This window comes from Monopterus albus, unplaced genomic scaffold (assembly GCF_001952655.1).
Source record: "Monopterus albus unplaced genomic scaffold, M_albus_1.0 scaffold260.1, whole genome shotgun sequence".
NCBI lineage: Eukaryota > Metazoa > Chordata > Actinopteri > Synbranchiformes > Synbranchidae > Monopterus > Monopterus albus.
In genome coordinates, this window is record NW_018128140.1 from 1,018,516 (window position 1) to 1,035,426 (window position 16,911).

General features: G+C 42.6%; 2 protein-coding genes across 4 annotated transcripts in view; one reads left to right on the forward strand and one right to left on the reverse strand.

Moving 5' to 3' along the window:
* The window catches only part of LOC109972579 (uncharacterized), a 14,593-nt gene extending 8,589 nt beyond the window's left edge, over positions 1 to 6,004 (forward strand). The window contains exons 7-15 of the mRNA XM_020621534.1: positions 1,184 to 1,237; positions 1,341 to 1,382; positions 1,471 to 1,503; positions 2,190 to 2,252; positions 2,328 to 2,387; positions 2,477 to 2,512; positions 2,621 to 2,656; positions 4,006 to 4,050; positions 5,816 to 6,004. Of these exons, the coding sequence (XP_020477190.1) occupies positions 1,184 to 1,237; positions 1,341 to 1,382; positions 1,471 to 1,503; positions 2,190 to 2,252; positions 2,328 to 2,387; positions 2,477 to 2,512; positions 2,621 to 2,656; positions 4,006 to 4,050; positions 5,816 to 5,850 (404 nt within the window). The 3' untranslated portion in view covers positions 5,851 to 6,004. The remainder of the gene's footprint in view (positions 1 to 1,183; positions 1,238 to 1,340; positions 1,383 to 1,470; positions 1,504 to 2,189; positions 2,253 to 2,327; positions 2,388 to 2,476; positions 2,513 to 2,620; positions 2,657 to 4,005; positions 4,051 to 5,815) is intronic.
* Positions 6,005 to 8,306: 2,302 nt separating this feature from the next.
* hsf1 (heat shock transcription factor 1) lies at positions 8,307 to 15,122 on the reverse strand. Of its 3 annotated transcripts, XM_020621471.1 has the most exons (16): positions 14,672 to 15,122; positions 13,530 to 13,638; positions 13,190 to 13,326; positions 12,663 to 12,787; positions 12,385 to 12,460; positions 12,210 to 12,271; positions 11,686 to 11,764; positions 11,062 to 11,180; positions 10,797 to 10,978; positions 10,561 to 10,702; positions 10,185 to 10,256; positions 9,791 to 9,896; positions 9,608 to 9,661; positions 9,327 to 9,384; positions 9,165 to 9,199; positions 8,934 to 9,056 (listed from the first exon to the last, which is right to left on the reverse strand). In XM_020621471.1, the coding sequence occupies exons 1-16, from the start codon at positions 14,792 to 14,794 to the stop codon at positions 9,018 to 9,020; spliced, it is 1,518 nt and encodes a 505-aa protein (XP_020477127.1). In that variant the 5' UTR covers positions 14,795 to 15,122; the 3' UTR covers positions 8,934 to 9,017. The 3 variants fall into 3 exon arrangements, with proteins under 3 accessions (XP_020477125.1, XP_020477126.1, XP_020477127.1); XM_020621469.1 differs by lacking the exon at positions 9,165 to 9,199 and having other exon boundaries at positions 8,307 to 9,056; positions 14,672 to 15,119; XM_020621470.1 differs by lacking the exons at positions 9,165 to 9,199; positions 10,185 to 10,256 and having other exon boundaries at positions 8,307 to 9,056; positions 14,672 to 15,120.
* Between the last annotated feature and the right edge of the window lie 1,789 nt (positions 15,123 to 16,911).

Consider the following 16,911-nt stretch of genomic DNA (forward strand, 5'->3'; position numbering starts at 1 on the left):
ACAACAACTCCTTGACTGTTCTTGAATGGCCCAGCCAGAGCCCTGACTTAAACCCCATTGAGCATCTCTGGAGAGACCTGAAAATGGCTGTCCACCAACGTTTACCATCCAACCTGACAGCACTGGAGAGGATCTGCAAGGAGGAATGGCAGAGGATCCCCAAATGCAGGTGTGAAAACTTGTTGCATCATTCCCAAAAAGACTCATGGCTGTATTAGCTCAACAGGGTGCTTCTACTAAATACTGAGCAAAGGGTCTGAATACTTATGACCATGTGATATTTCAGTTTTTCTTTTTTAATAAATCTGCAAAAATGTCAAAAATTCTGTGTTTTTCTGTCAATATGGGGTGCTGTGTGTACATTAATGAGGAAAAAAATGAACTTAAATGATTTTAGCATATGGCTGCAATATAACAAAGAGTGAAAAATTTAAGGGGGTCTGAATACTTTCCGTACCCACTGTATATACACTGCTCTACAAAGGCAAAGAGCAGTAACTACACAAACAATGAAACTGAGAAAAACACATGTAAAGTTTTTGGACTGTATGACAAGTATGTTGTAGGTAGATTAGTGATAATGCATTCACACATTTTCTTCTTAGGAGGAAATTTTCATGTATAGAAACCACTGATGTGATCCATGACCCTAAAAAATGCAGATACTGTACTCTGCTTTGGGATGACCTTAACCAAGTACATGGGTATTGCGAAGGTAAAGCACAGTACTAGGGGTTGCATGAGTTTTTAGAGTCAACATTTTTGTTATGGAAGTCAAGTCAACGCCAACTAGTCACTGATGACATCATCAAACCCTAGCTTTAATGGGTTCTCGGTGTCACCGGACCAGTTGTACTATAATTTTAATCATTGTTAATTTTATCTGAAACTGAACTGAATCAGGACACTTAGTCACAAAGCAGATGTCACAGAGTCAATTTCCAGTCTTTCCTCAATTTCGACCAAATGTGTAGTTACTGCGCTTTGCCTATGTACAGCAGGTCACATTCCTACCATAAAAACTGAGGAGCCAGCAAGGGATCAGACAAGGTTGCACCAGGTTCAGGTTCTCAGGACTATATTGGGGTCAGAGCCTCAGGGCTCCCCCAGCGTCTCAGGGGCTGTCTGAGGGTCAGGGTCTCAGATCTGATCTGTACTTTCCCTGCTGCTTGTGTTTCTGCAGTGACTGATCAGCTGGTTTTTCTTCAGACTCACGCCCTCCAGACTGAATTCACAGGTACAACAGCAGCCAGTGTTATTGATCTGATGGATTATTAGTCACTAACTAATTAGTTAATTAGTGACTTAGTGATTAACTAACCCTAATGATTATGTCACAGGTGGAGCGGAGTTGGTGACTGGTCGTCACATTACCCTTACAGGTGACAAGAATTGATACATAAATCAATAGGTTGATTAACAGTACTGATCACTGATAGAAACCTGACTCCGAGCTTTGATTGGTCCCAGCTTCAGGTGTTGGACTGGGCCATGACATCACAGGTAAGACCTGTTGCTGTGGCAACCACAGATTAAACCCCAACACTAAAGACTTTTTCTTTTTTGTTCTTGTGAAACACGAGTCTCAGCCCAAGTCGTGTCCCAGTTCAAAGTCTGCAGCCAAATTCACACGGGGCCAGAGGAGATCGGTCAGCACTCTCAGCAGCTCTCATCCCCGCTCCTGAGGGACCAGTCAGACAATATCCGCCCTTTGTCGCCACAAACAAGCCCTTTATTGATTTACTGCTAGCCCTGCCTGTAGCATCTTGATGTATATAAATAATTGTTGCTGACAGTTTGTCTGAAGAAATATTCCTTAATGCTTGTAGAATTCTCTGCATACCTGGGGGGTCCTTACATGTACATACATAAGGACACATCACGATATGTAACTAGATAAGTGTTCTACACTAAGTTTAGTTTTATTTTCTAGTATAAGACACATTGGATAACAAGTGTGCACTTCACTACACTTACCTGAAAAGGTCTGGTCGGATTATTTTGTCACAGCATCTTAAGGTGCACTTGTGTCCAGCAGAACCACACTGAGTCGTCTGTCCTCAGGACTCCCCACTTCATTCCGTAGTACAGGAGTCTGGATGTGGTGCACTCTGTTTTCAGAAACAGCGTTGAGTCTCATTAATTCACCTTCAGGGACTTTCTTCCTGTTACATGATCATGTGTTACAGAGTCGTCTCCTGTCGTCCTCCAAACAGAGTCTGCAGACAGCTTTAAAACGACACTGAACTCAGGTATATTTGTCTGGCACATACAGTACCTGTCCACTCACCTGTCTGTCTCCCTGTTACTGGATGTTTTTGGTTCAGTTTCAGGTGTTTATTCCCACACAGACCTGGTTACCATGGCAACAGACTTGACAGGGACAGGTAAGCCCTGCCCTCCAACATGGCTGACAGTGAATGATTTTTGCAAGTCAAAAGGTCAAAGCTCAGATGTGTAGTTTGTGTGTCTGTAGCTTCAGCAAACCCAACAGGAGGTCCACTCGACTCCAGTAAGTTACATCTACTCACACAGGAGCAGAAGAGGAGTTTAGTTCAAGTGTATGACAGTCAATTCTTCTTCTACTGTAAAGATGTGTGTTAATGTGCATTTGTTTCAGGTCATCCAGCTGTGACAGACCACACACAGACAGCTGGTAAGTTTTACACATGTTCAACACAGGAAACCAGACTGAAAACAGTTTAAAATCTGTTTACAAAGCAGTTTAAAACCAGTCCAGAATTGGACCACAGTATCAAGGTTTAGGTCAAAAGAGTAAAAAAAAAAAAAAAAAAAAAAAAAAAAAGAAAGAGAAAAACCCACTGTATCCAGTATGAAGCTCATCAGTGCTGAGAGGTTCTGGTTGGAGTGGATCAGAGTTTAGGATCAGGTGATTTTAAAGCTTCTGGTTGGTGGTAACTAGTCTCATTAAAGCAACAATACATAAATTTACAGTTTTAAAATAATTTTAATCCTAGACTGAGTCCGAACTAGGTGAACAGCATCTCTGCTATTTCCACTGTGCACCCAGGTTGTCTGTTACTGCACGTTTGGACATAATAACTTACTACAATCACCTACTGTGATTGTGGACAAGCACTGCAACAAGATGCAAACTAAAGTACACACCTAGCACTACGGAGTATGCACCACCAGAGCCCAGCCACAGCCAGGAAGAAGAGAAAAAGATGGCAAGAAACCAGAGAGGAGTAAATATGAGCCTGGCTTTCACTCACTGACAAGTGCTAAAAATAACCCTGACAGGGTCACCAGCTGTTAATGGCTATTGTCCTAAAGTTATCTGCTAATGTGAAAACACCACCACAGCAGTGTCCAACCCTGCTGATGTGATTTATGAAACACTTCAGTGTAGGTTTTAATCCTATCGAAGTCATTCCTCATCTCACGAAGATTTGCCGTTTTTTTTCCAGATGAATAAAGTCATCTACCTCTGTCCTCCAATAAATAAATAAATTCAGCTTAAGCCAGAAAGTTTGGTCACTCTTTGCCACTGTCATGCAAAATAAGCCTTAGAAGTTCACAGCCTAACAAACCTATCTCAACTATACCTTATGATAAATTACTCTCCCCAATGTATATTTTGTGCAGTATGAACCCATATTGTGTCACCAACGTGTCATTCCATTACACACATCCACATTCAAATGCTTAGCAAACTATCTGAATATACCAGCAGTATTTCAGTAAAACTAAAATATCCCTGGTGTTATTCTGAGCGATCACATTAAATAAACCTTTGCAGAGTCATATTTGTATAAAGTCCCATATTACTTTACCATTCTTTGGTTTCTGACGTTTTCTTTTCTGATTCAGTAACAGCTTCAACTTGTAAACAAATGTAACAAAGCAACTGTAGCGGGAGACAGAGCGCCAACTTACGTATTGTTGCTTTAATGGTTAGGGTTAACTACTCTTCATCTTACCTGAGATCAGGTGCTGAAGGCTTGTTCGCTCTCTTTTCTTGGTTCTGTTTGTTCTCCGCAGGTTCGGTCACTGAACAGTACAACCCATCTGGTCAGGGTCCTGAAGGTTCGTAAGCACACAGATTAGTCAGTGTAATAATCTTTACAGCAGCACTGGACAAATACCACTGCACATTTGGTACATTTAGTAATGTTATGTGAATGTTTGTTAAAACATTTCTATGCCTCATCCAAACTGAACGGGGTAAAATAAACCCTTGTTCAAGCTCAGTAATAAGCGACAAGGACTCCCACCTTATTGTAAACTTCAGTCATAGCACAGAGCTGGACCAGGAAGCCAGTTCAACTTAGTCTCTCTGTGGCTTCACTGAGTTATCTCAGATAACCATGAAGCTGGTTTCAGCCAGTTCTGTGATGTTGAGATTGTTTTTAAAATGAGAGTGCCCATGTGAGCGAGGCAGAGTTGTGAATTAGAAGCAATGGCATAATGTTGGCTACATTTATAAGTTCTGGGCTAACCCCTTACACAGATGAAGTCCATCCAGCAGACTCCATCTCTTATCTAGAGCTCCACAGGCTTGGAGCAGCTGCGTATTACCTAGTCATAACAAAATGAAGAATTCCATGTGTGTGTGTGTGTTGTTGTTACGTGGTGTGTAACTAAAACAATCGTTCAGACCTAAATCTAACACAAGATTAATACAAGAAAACAATTGGTGTCATGGCTTACTGCTAACCTTGAAACACAGTAGACTAGAGCAGACTTTGAATCTTACTAAACTGCATTAATAACACATTAAAGTCTAATAATTATCTGACTGATTTATTAATTTCTAACAGAGCAATGAATACACTTCATATGAGATTAAAGGGCGACACTGCAGGTAAATTTGTTCAAAGCAACAGAAAACTTTAACAACCTACCAACTGTGAACATAAGTGTATAACAGATATAGAATAAGAAGCTGCAAAAACTGAAAAACTGGATGTACTGTCCATCAGGTACATCCAATGCAGGCATACCTGTGGGGATTAATGCACAGCTCTTATTGAATGAGCATTTTTGCTCTTTTTTTCTGATGAGCAAATGTTTGAACCTAAGATGCAGATATAACAGAGAGAAAAGTAAGCCTGCTGAGGTCATTATTTTTATTTATAATTAATTAGTATGTGTGTATTAAAGAGAACCAGGTTTAGTTTTTATTTCCAGTGATCATCACAGTTTCCTCATGTTATTCTGAGCAGACAGAATAACAGTAAATACATCTGTCACAAATGACTTTGAAAGATGAACTATTTAAATGCAGTTTTAATCATCGTTCTGTAGTTATTTGGAGGTAAACTGTTTTTAAATCACAGAAACATATAGAGTGTGAAAAGAAAAATGATTTGACATTTGTTAGGCTCCTGTAGGAATGCTGACTTAGTGTTTCCAGTGATCAGATTGGTCAGCGGTCAGGCTGCTGATCCTCTGAGTTGACTGGCTCATGTTAGCTGTGCAGCACCAGCTACCATGGTGATCTACCTGGTTAAAAGAGAGCCAACTTTGTGAAACCAGAAAATTACACTTGAAAATTACAGCTGAAAAGTCAAAGGATCCAGCTGCAGTAATTAATGAACACCCATACAACATCACACCCGTGAGATGTTGTATGGGTTTCCCCACCCAGAGAACAAAACAACAAAGCAGATCTTGTTATATTTTTGCTGTTTTTTCACCTTATATAGGTACATATATTCACTTACAGTACAGGCAGCCAGATCAATACTTCATGCCATATTTTGAGTATCAGTAAAAAACAAACAAACAAAAAAACTTAAGTTTGAAAAGTTAAAACCAAAATGAAATATTTTGTGTTTTGATGTCTCAGGTGCAGAAAATGTGGAACTGGAGGATACCTGCTGACTTCCACATAAAGCCACGAGTTCAAGTCTTGCGCTACCAATTCCAGTGTACCGACCAATCAGCATGGACCAAAACAACCAACCCCTCCCACTAGCTGTAGGGCCCACCCACTGAGAGCTGCAGCTTGTTGGTGTTTTGGTTTTTATATATTTAAAATGATTTCTTAAACAGACATTTGTTTTAGAATCACCTGAGTGTAAGTAAAATAAAGTGTAAAAATAAACCTGATTCTCGACAAATGCTTGGTTTTGACTTGATGACACTATACAGGATGTGACTTCATCTTCACTGTCAGGGTTGTAATATGTACTTTTAATATTCTGCAATAAATATTTTTGTCTACTTTGAACATCAAACCGTTGATGTATTTTTTCAATAGGAAATCAGATCAATTTGTCAATAATATTAATGATGACACCATTACCATCACCAGGTACCGGTACCATGAAGCAAGATCAGTGGCTTATCCAGCTTTTCCTGTCATAGCTTACGTTTTGCAGTACCACAAAGATGGCTCACTTTTAAACAGGCTAAATCACCGTGGTAACAGATGCTGCACAGCTAAGCAGCTCCGAAGCAGGTTAACTTCAAAGAATTGGGATCAGAACTTGTCAACAGGGTTAAGTTTAACCCTAAGCCGAGCACTGACCTATCAGAGGACTGGAAAAGCTGAGGACTCATTCCTACTGAATCCTGAGAGGGATAGTCTACACTGATGTGATCAATAATAAACATATTTCTATAGAGCAGTCGTATGGTTGTGCTGTTTCAGGTTTTCATGGGTTGCTGTGGTTTAAGTTTCTAACAAACTGAGAGGGGCTACAGCCTAAATGATAATTTACACTAGATTTTAAAAGCACAAAGATTATTTGATTCCCGACTGAATTCCTGACTGTGTCAAAGTTTTTACAGGCTCCATTGCTGCAGCTCAGAATAACATGAGGACACTAATAACTGAAGTACTGAAATCAACTGAACGGATATTCAGTATTTCATTCATGGCTTGACGTCGCTTCCATTTAACAACTCAGCATCTTCTGTAGACTAACAGGAAAACCTAGACTGAACAGAACCAGTTCATAACCAGCTTTGTGTTACCGGTTATCCAGGATGACCAGTGTCTTAATTTTATTTAGGTTCTTATGAATAAGTCCTCTTGAGGTGATTTTTGATTGATTTAATTTAGTTGGTCTGTGGCAGACACAGTCTCTGTGGGGTACTGGGAGTGTTGGATGGGTAGCAGCTGTAAAGAGATACAGAGAGGTGTGTAAGACTGTGCTGCCTCATGGACTCAACTCTGGGTTGTCATAATTCAGGTTGTAAAATAAACTCGTCCAGATTTCTAGATATGAGAGCCGCACCATCCAAAGTGGGATGATGCCGTCTCTGCTAAGCAGAACAGGTTTTCCCTAAAATGTTTTCCAGTTGCCTATGAAACCCACGTGGTTTTCTGGGCACCACCTAGGCGACCAGAGGCTGAATGACAACATGTGGCGCTTCCAACTCGTTGAGTCTCACCTCCAATGCTGCTAGCATCTGACATTTATTACAAGTACCATTATCGCTAAAAGAACATGCACTGACACTGGCACAGTGAACATACAACACTCCGAGCAAGAGAAAGGCCAGGAAGAGACGGAAGCCATTGCTCTCAACTAAGTTACTAGCTTAGCTAGCTGATCTAAAGTAGCAAGTTAAATTTGGTAAATAGCAAAAACCTATGTAACACAGGTGCGACCTAGTACAGACACATGTCGTCAACTCAAAAAATCAGAGAAACCTAGAAAATAGTGAGCTTAATCCTTAAACAATCTGGTAGCAAGCACAACACGGTGACGGCACAGAAAACAGGAAGTGAGTACAATTACCGCCGGAACAGGAAACAGCAGCCCACATGTCCGAGTTATAGTTGCATCTGGTGACCTGAAGTGATTTTAAACCTCCAGTGTGCTGCAGCTCCATTTCTGCACACACCCCGGTCAGATTTTAAGATACTTATTCAACTATCTGCTGCGTCAGATTCAGTTATACTATCAGCATCTGCTCACAGAGATCTGTTTTCATAGAGCTGTTCTTACTAAATGTAAAGCTCTCTGTGTACAATTGTTGTGCCAGAGGTGATTCTGATAGCCAGGGCCTTGTTGGCTCTAATTTGCATATTTACTAAACTCCACAGCAAATTAATCCCATGCTGAATCTTTAATTCACAATCTGTTTTAGATTCTAGGCAGATTAGATTGTGTTAGATTAGGCAGAATGATTTATTGTATATTTCCACTGGGTTTTAGGCACCAGTGAGGAGTGTGTTTTCACCATGATGCAGATTTGACAAAGTACTAACTAGCTCCATCCACAGCTCTCAGATTCATGTTTATGTAACAGAAATAACAGAAACATATAATAACACAAACTATTTATTTTTGGATCAATTGCTTCATGAATGACACCTGATCGGATTATCAGAGCTCATATTGATCCAGCTGATGCTGCCTGGTGCCATGCTGTGCCAACAGTAACAGATGTTTTGGGGGAAGAAGTTAAACACTCATTTATAATAAGCTTTTCCAAAAATATTCTGAATCTCTTCATTATATTTACATTTTACTCGTGAAAATGATGACAACCATAAACTTCAACATGCAAAACAGAAAGAACACCTGGGCACATGATCTTGCCTCACCTGTCCACCTCTGTCATCTACACTGACATCAGAGCTGTTTCTGACTGGAACGGCAGCTACAGACATGACCCTGGTCCAGCTTTTCTTTTACAGTGTGCATCAAACAAACGCTGTCATTGAAGCAGCACAGAAGAACCAAAAGCTAAAATAAAATAGTAGAAGAAAACACAGGTATATAAAGTAGTAATGTCAATAAATAATATCTGCTTATTAAACCATGACCTTTGACCTAGTGACTGATCTACAGATTGATTTTATCATCTACTGTTGCAGCCGAGTCTTCGCTCAAACTGTCGTGTCGCTATGGTTATTGATGAGTCATCACATTCCTGATGATGTCAAAGGTCAGAGTCCGGGTTGGTGTGGCTCAGCAGGGCGGCGGCCGGGTCATCAGCGGGCTGGTCCGAGTCGAAAAAAGGCTCCGTTTCCAGCTCCAGCAGGGACGGCAGGTCAGCCCCGCTCTCTCCCAAGCTGATTGGTTCAGACATTAGGACAGGTGTGGCTGTGTACTGCACCAGCTGCTTCCCTGAACCAATCAGAAAGCGGCAGAGAAACAGCATGTCAACAGGTCAACAGAAAACACTGACAGGTGTACACTTGCATGTCAGTGTGAAGGCCAGTTTAAACTTTATACCATGGAATTGAGGACATGTTGGCCAGTCCTCGCACCTTTGAGGGGATGTTTGAGAGTTGAGACCAAGATTTAGGGTTCAGGTTTAGGTGAGGGTTAGGGGATGCATTATGTCAAAGAGTGTCTCCACAAACACAGATATAAAAAGGCTGCTCTGTAAATTACCCGTGTTCCCAGTGTTGGTGCTTTCATCATTTCCTTTAGGAGCTTCTTCAGACAGCAGCTAAGAGGAAACAGTGACATCACAGTCAGACAGGTGTGACAACAACAAACCAACAGGTTGTTGTATACATCAAAGTGTACCTTATTACACCCGAATGTAAGAATTTATACACTTGTACATGCATATGTGGTCAACAAATAGCTGATTTTATTTTGAAAATAACAGAGACCGGATGTTCAGAAACAAATGAACGCAAAGTAAGAGCATGTGTAGTTGAACTCACAGTGTCCAAACTTTCGAGGTCAAAGTCTCCACAGGAACCAGAGGAACTGAAAAACTACACAGACAGTTAATATAAACACACACATGCGCTGTGAATATCATATGCCTGACACCTGTTCACTGCAATGTTTGTTCACTGCGAACATGTTCATTAACATTCATATAAAAACACCATCAGACTGACCTCAAAGAGCGGGGACGTATCGAAGGTGAATGTTTGTGTGTTGAGGATGCTCTGAAGGGTTTCAAGACCGCTGTCAATACTGTCGACGTGGTCGGACAGTTCAGACCTGCAACAGACAGACATGATGTAGCATTACAGCATCACTCTGGTGTTTTTCTTCTTGTCAACAAACCAACAATAGCACTTTGACTTCCTGTCTGGATCTTACTGGTTCCTACTGAAGATCTAAATCTTTTAAAACACCTCACAATGTACACAGTCCTAGAGAGCAGAACACTTCCAATCCTGGTTTGACTTTACTTGAAGACAAGAAGGAAAACAGAAATCACCAGAGTCTTACTTTAAAAACTGACTCATATTAAAATGTTTATTGTTTATAGATTCAATGATTCACTTGTCAGCTTGTGTTGATATGAAGCGCCAAACATCAGGTGAGAGTCCACCTGCAGAGGGAGGGGGGCGGGGTCTGAGGGAAGCACAGGGGTTTTAATGACACACCTGACCTTCAAAAGAACTAAAAACTTAGAACTGAGGTAAAAATACAGGTAGGTTACATTTATATGCTTAATTACACATCGAGAAACACAACAGCTACTACAACAAGGGCCAGGTAAATGACCAGTTCAACACAGAGTAGGGCATTAGCAGGTGTCAGGGCAGCAGGGACAGGGGCCAGGATAGTTGTAAGCTGCTGCAAGGTAGCTATTAGCAGGTAGAACAAAATACACCTGCAGCCACCCTGACTGATGTGAAACACGTTATAGACTTACCTGTCGATACAGGCAATGGTCTGACATTTCTGCTGATGTGTGGCAGGGCTGGGGGCAGTGGGAACAGAGGCAAGTGATTGGCTGGTTGGGGCTTCAGAGAGGGACTCAGTAGAGGCAGGGCTCATCACAACAATGGGACTGGCTAAAGAAGTGACAGACAGGTCACAGAGGTAATCAGTCTTTTTGCCAACCAAAGAAACCTCTATACAACAACCAGGCTTCCTGTCAGCTGATACCTGGTATAGGGTTGGTGGTGGAGGTGTCGGGAGCTGGCTGCGTCTCATCCTGTAGGATGGAGTTGATGAAGGTGGTGGGGGAGAAGGGCGTGTCTACAGATGTAGCTCCACTCTCTAGAACGGGACACACCTCCACTTCAGGACTGGAAGGCTCCTCTTTGATGCTGACTGACTGGCTGTCTCTGTCATGAGATTACAGCATTAGTGACTGCTGATGGATCAATCAGCTACTGATAACAGAAGACATGCTCTGACTGGTCCTGACCCTGCGTCCACCCAGTCACCAGCCTCATCCTCAGCAGTGGGTGTAGCCACCTCTGTGATGTCCGAGATGATTGGTCCAGATGTCACTGGAGGGTCAGCGGAGAACAGACTGGCTGCAGCCTGAAGAGGCAAACACGGAGATTTAACATCAACTATTGATGATCTATTGATGAGCAGTGATCAGGTTCTTTCTGTTTACACAACAACAACAGATTTCTGTAAATGTCCTAAAACACAGCATGAGTTAAACATCCTCAGTTGTAAAATTTCTTCTAACAGGTTGAGTTAGTGTAACTTCAGCAGAGAATCGACACAACGGAGTTACCAAAATACAAGCAGAATTGACTTTGGACATCAGGATGCAATCAGCTCAGACTAATCAATACAATCAATAACATGAGAGATGACAGTTTGTGAATTAACTACAGTGACAGTGGAAACATGAGCAATTATTGCATACATAGGTCTGCAGCAGGTCGTTAACATGTTCCTGACCTGAATTAGACAGACTGCATCTGTATGAAGTAACAACTCAGGATAAACTCTGTAGTAAATGATGACATCATTCTCCCTCTAGGTAGGAGCAAACATATAGGAGACTTCAGACAAGTCGGTGTCAGGTTACCTGCATGTGCTCTAAAGAGAATTGCCGACTGTATTTAGGCACGGAGTGGGCGGAGCTGGAGTCATTGAGCATCAGAGGACTGCAGAGAGAGATTTGGACTATCAGCTACATGTTCAAGTCCTTTAAAGGGTCATTACACTATTTTTATACCTGAAGTCCAGAAAGGATGCAAGGTAGCAGAAGCAGGAAATGGTACTCCAAAATAAAAAAAGCTATTCTGTAAACTCACTACATTTCACAGTGAAGCTAAAACTCTTAAAACTGGAAATATCTGGCTTTAATGAGAAATGTTTCACAAAGTTTAATGATTCAAATCATCAGTGGAATAACCCTACAGATATCTGTGCCTTCAACTGTGTAGTACTGTGAACTCTAGACTAAAACTGTACACTCTGTAGTATTTGTAGTGCATTGTGTATAATAGTATGCAATATTTGCAGTTTTCTAGTTAAGTGTATACTATTTGTAGTAATCATTAGTAGTCAACAGTGTAGTATCTGCAGTAGTAGTTGCAGTAAACTTGCATCTTCCTCTTGACTCCCATGATCCTGTTGGTTTGGATGAGAGACACCAGGAAATGGATCAACTGCAGAGAGAGAGAAGAAGGTAAGCTAAAATGCTACTGTGGAGACAGCACAGCTGTTAGGATTTTGCTAACAGACTCTGAACCCTATGCAAGTGTGTACAAGTGGTGTTTACCTTGTTGACGACTTTCTGCTGCTGAGCGTGTTTCTGCCTCAGGAGTGCCATCTCCCTCCACAGTGCCTCGTTCTCACTAAAACACACAGGGTTAATAGTCAGGAGACCTGCTGTCTACTGGACTACCTGCTGGACTACCAGAAGATGTTCAAAGGTTCTGGTCTGTTTGTCTTTGTGAACACACAAATGTTTGTTTTAGATCCTACAGTTTTACAAAGAAAGCCCCTGACCTGGCTTGACCTGGTCTGACCTGGTTCTGGATCTGGATCTGGCCTTACTGTTTCATGGCAATGATCCTGGAGTCAATTGTCTCCTGTTTTCCCTTCATCAACTGGACATCGTTCAGGATCTTGTTCACTTCATCTGCAGAAATCTTCACTTCCTCCTGACGCACTCCAGGCACCTGGACCAATCACAAACAGACTGTTGTTAATAATAATGATAATTACCTTTATTTGGCCAAGTATGTTACACGCATAAGGAATTTGTTTCCAGTACAGAACCGAGGCAGCCATCTGCAGCACCAACTCACACTGATGGCTCTAACCATCGGGGGCAACTTGGGGGTTCAGTGTCTTGCCCAAGGACACTTCAACATGTGGACTAAAGGCACCGTGATTCGAACCTCCAACCCTCTGGTTAGGAGACGACCGCTCTACCCACTGATCCGCATTCGCCCCGTTACCATGTTGACCACCCACAGGACAGGTGTATTTACAGGTATGCTGTGTATGTAAGTGTATACAGGTATATTCAGGTATTTATGGGTGTTCTCACTGTGTACAGGTGTGTTACAGTTTCATACAGTAGTGACTTTTCGTTTGATGTTCTCCAGCAGGTGTTCCTGTCCTCTGATGAAGAACGGATGTTGGAATTCTGTGTCGTCTCTCTCAGGTTTCACCAAACCGCCCTGCTCAATGTGTACCACCTTACGGAATCCATCTGTAGAGAAGTTGATTCACAGCAGATTTGACATCATCATTCAAACAGTCAGTGTTCAGTTAAACTGTTAGAGGTCCAGACTGGAGCTTGTTTAATTTCCTATCTCACTCCTTTTGAGTTAACCTCTTTACTGTGATGTGGATGAAGGTAAAATCCTGCTGACCTAGGACAAATCATTATTAACAGGTGTTGTTTATACTCACACATGTTGAGCTGTCTGATGAAGCTGGCCATGTTGTTGTGTTTGAAGAACTTTGGTAGGACCTCCTTAGAGAACCGACCCTGATCAAACACATGGAAGCTGGTTCCACTCTGAAAAACAACACACAGATAAACAGCTGTTAACAACAAACACAAACTTCAGCAGAAGTCAGATCTTCAGCCTGGCCCACATGTGGTCCACAATCAGCATGTCTCAGTTTAACCGGCTGAATGTGGCTTAGTTAAACTGGAGCTCCCAGAGGCAGCAGCTAACTGCAGATCAGTTTACAGGCTGATAGCTGAGAGGTAATATGCCTCCTGGATTGAACCAGACTATGATGAGGGGTGAGTATCAAACAGACACACTGTTGGTAGTCTGTGGTCTGTCTCTATGTGATAATGTAATTTTTATTGGTTAAGAGAGAGCCTTCATGTCAGTGGAGTAGCGGTGACACAGGGTTAGGGGGTTCTACTAAATATGATTACATGTGTAAATTATCAGGGACTCAGTGTTAAAGCAGTGCATGTGGTCTGTCTGATCCAGACTCACAAGGTTAAAGGTTCATCAGACTCTGCACAGAAACACACACACACATTTTATTAGGTACACCTATACAGCCTTAACACAGTCCAGAGCATCTCCTGTTCTGTCATCTGTAATGTTCTCTTCTGGCTGTTAATTCTGTTCTGTGATGGTAGTGTACCGGGCTGCATTATATTCCATGGTGTTCTAATATTCTGACCAGAGTCTCAATGTAACGTAGTCCTCTAAAATAGCAAGTTTAACCCTGATCTCGGTGATCCACAGATACTGAGCCATAACTGTTCTGTAGCAAACTGATGTTAAACAGCTGTTCCTCTTCACTGGCAAACCAACAGCTGATGGACTGGGGTTTTGTCTGCGGTCTGATCTGATGTTAAACACTGTTTAAATTAAACAATCTTACAGCAGCTGTCTGACCGCTGATCTCATTATCGCTGCTAACATTAGCACGTTAGCTCAGCTAATGTACGTCACAGAGAGTTAACCTGTTCAACCCAACAGAGTTTAACCACGAGCTGTCTTCATCGTTAACCCCTGGCCAAATTACACTCTGTTTGCTAACTGTTAGCCGACAGATCTTTTTTTTGACTAAATGAATACCGGGCTCCAACAGATGAGCGGGTCGGTGTCCGGGTCCTCCACTAGGATCCATAGTTTGTTGAGGAAGGCCGGGACGTTCCCTCCGCTCGGCAGCGCACCCCATCCTGCTCCTGGATGCTCCATCAGATAAATAAAATCAAACACACGAAATTATGAGCCTGAAAGAGTATAGCTAGGTTGAGCTAATGATGCTATCTGTTAGCATGCTGTTAGCGCCACTCGCTGCTCAAAGATCTCTAAACTGTATAACGAGTAAACAGCGATATGGAGTCGAACTGCAGCCTGATCCAAATCACACGGCGTTCATTCCTAGTTCTGGATTCTGTCCTGCCGACCTACAAGTGGTTCATTAAACTTGTCTATTACAACTCTGCCATGAAAACAAACAAATCCTATCAAGCTAGCAACTGCGTAGCGATCTTGCTGGCGCAACCTGGTGACGTCACATTAAACGTAACGTGAAGTTTGGTCGCGTTGTGACGCAAACAACAGTAATCTGTAGTATTATTATTATTATCATCATTATTATAGAGCAAACAAACAAACTGAAGTAAAAAGGAGCACTTCTGGTATCATCCACCTGAACTGGTGGCTTTAAAGGGGGGAAAAATGTATCAATAACGTGGAAAAGAAATCCTTGTCCTTGTCAGGGAGGCAAAACGCCAATACAGCAAGAAAATATCTGGACACAGCCTCAGTGATTTCTTTGGCCGCTTTGAAACACAGAACAACACACCAGCACAGAAGACCATTCCCCCACCCCCGGTCACAGCAGGCAGCAACATCTCCAAGACCATCACGCTGAGCACAGGGGCTCCGCAGGGGTGTGTACTCAGCCCATTGCTCTTCACACTGCTGACCCACGACTGTGTGCCAACCTACAGCACCAACCATATTGTCAAGTTTGCAGATGACACGACTGTAGTTGGCTTCATTACCAATGATGAGGCCAACTACAGGAGTGAGGTGTGCCAACTGGAACAGTGGTGTAAGGACAACAACCTCTTCCTCAGTGTGGGGAAGACTAAAGAGATTGTTGTGGACTTCAGGAGAAAACCTCTAAAGCATCCACCACTGACCATTGACGGTGCTGTAGTGGAGAGAGTGAGCAGTACCAAGTTCCTGGGAGTGCACATCTCTGAGGACCTCTCCTGGACCAACACCACCACAACACTGGCCAGGAAAGCTCAAACACGCCTCTACTTCCTCCACAAACTGAGGAGAGCCAGCGCCCCACCCCCCATCATGTGCTCCTTCTACCGGGGTACCATTGAGAGCATCATCATTGGCTGCATCACTGTGTGGTATGGAGCCCATACTGCCAACTGCAGAAGGACCCTGTAACCCATGGTGAAAACAGCCAACAAGATCATCTGTGCCCCTCTGCCTTCCCTTACGGACATCTTCAACACCTGCCTCACCCGCAGAGCCATCAGCATTGCTGATGACACCTCCCACCCCGCACACTCTCACTTCAGACTCCTGCCTTCAGGGAGAAGGTATCGGAGTCTTCAGGCCCACTCCACCAGACTTACAAACAGCTTCATTCACCAGGCTGTGAGGATGCTGAACACTGCTCACTACCTCCACCCCTCTGCCCCTGGACCGTAACCCACCACAGAACATAAGATTAAAAAAAGACTACTTGTTGCACAACTCAATACATTCCCCCTTAAAGGCTGAAAACCATTATAAAGCCTCATCCGGTTCTTTCAAACCAGGAACTCAGAGGGACGACTCAGACCCAGACCACTTGAGTATATAAAAAATATATCCGTGCTGGTTTATTCAAAAAGTCACAGGCAAGAATTCACACTTCAAGTCCAGAGATCTTCCAACCCCCAGCCTGCCAAAAGCAGCCCGGAAGCAGAAAGACCCCGAACCAAGCATTGCTATACAATATTAATCCTTTCTGGGCTGTCGAACCGTGACGTCACCCGATAAGCAAGCCTTGCAGCTGCTATAACGTTTAGCCAAAACATGAGGAAAAGTCAAGGTGCGTGACTGTTGTTTTCGTGGTGTGTATCTAAAACAATTGGACATAACCTTACACATTAAGACAAATATTAAGACTAGCATTACAGTTAACACTAACAGCTCTTTTCCTGTAACCTTGACGTGCCTGCAGTCTACACTGCAGGCTGAACAGTTAACAGCCCAAGCTAGTCACCCTGTCTGCACTAAACATTCATAGACAACAAATCTCTGAATATCTATCTAACTAAAAAATAACCCAACAA

Excerpts from the sequence above, each read along its gene's own strand:
- hsf1 (XM_020621469.1), bottom strand. The coding sequence starts at position 14,794 with ATGGAGCATCCAGGAGCAGGATGGGGTGCGCTGCCGAGCGGAGGGAAC. Across the intron at positions 9,662-9,790 it reads ATACGTCCCCGCTCTTTGAG|TTTTTCAGTTCCTCTGGTTC; the intron begins GTCAGTCTGATG and ends CTGTCTGTGTAG. Across the intron at positions 9,385-9,607 it reads ACCTCGAAAGTTTGGACACT|CTGCTGTCTGAAGAAGCTCC; the intron begins GTGAGTTCAACT and ends GTTTCCTCTTAG.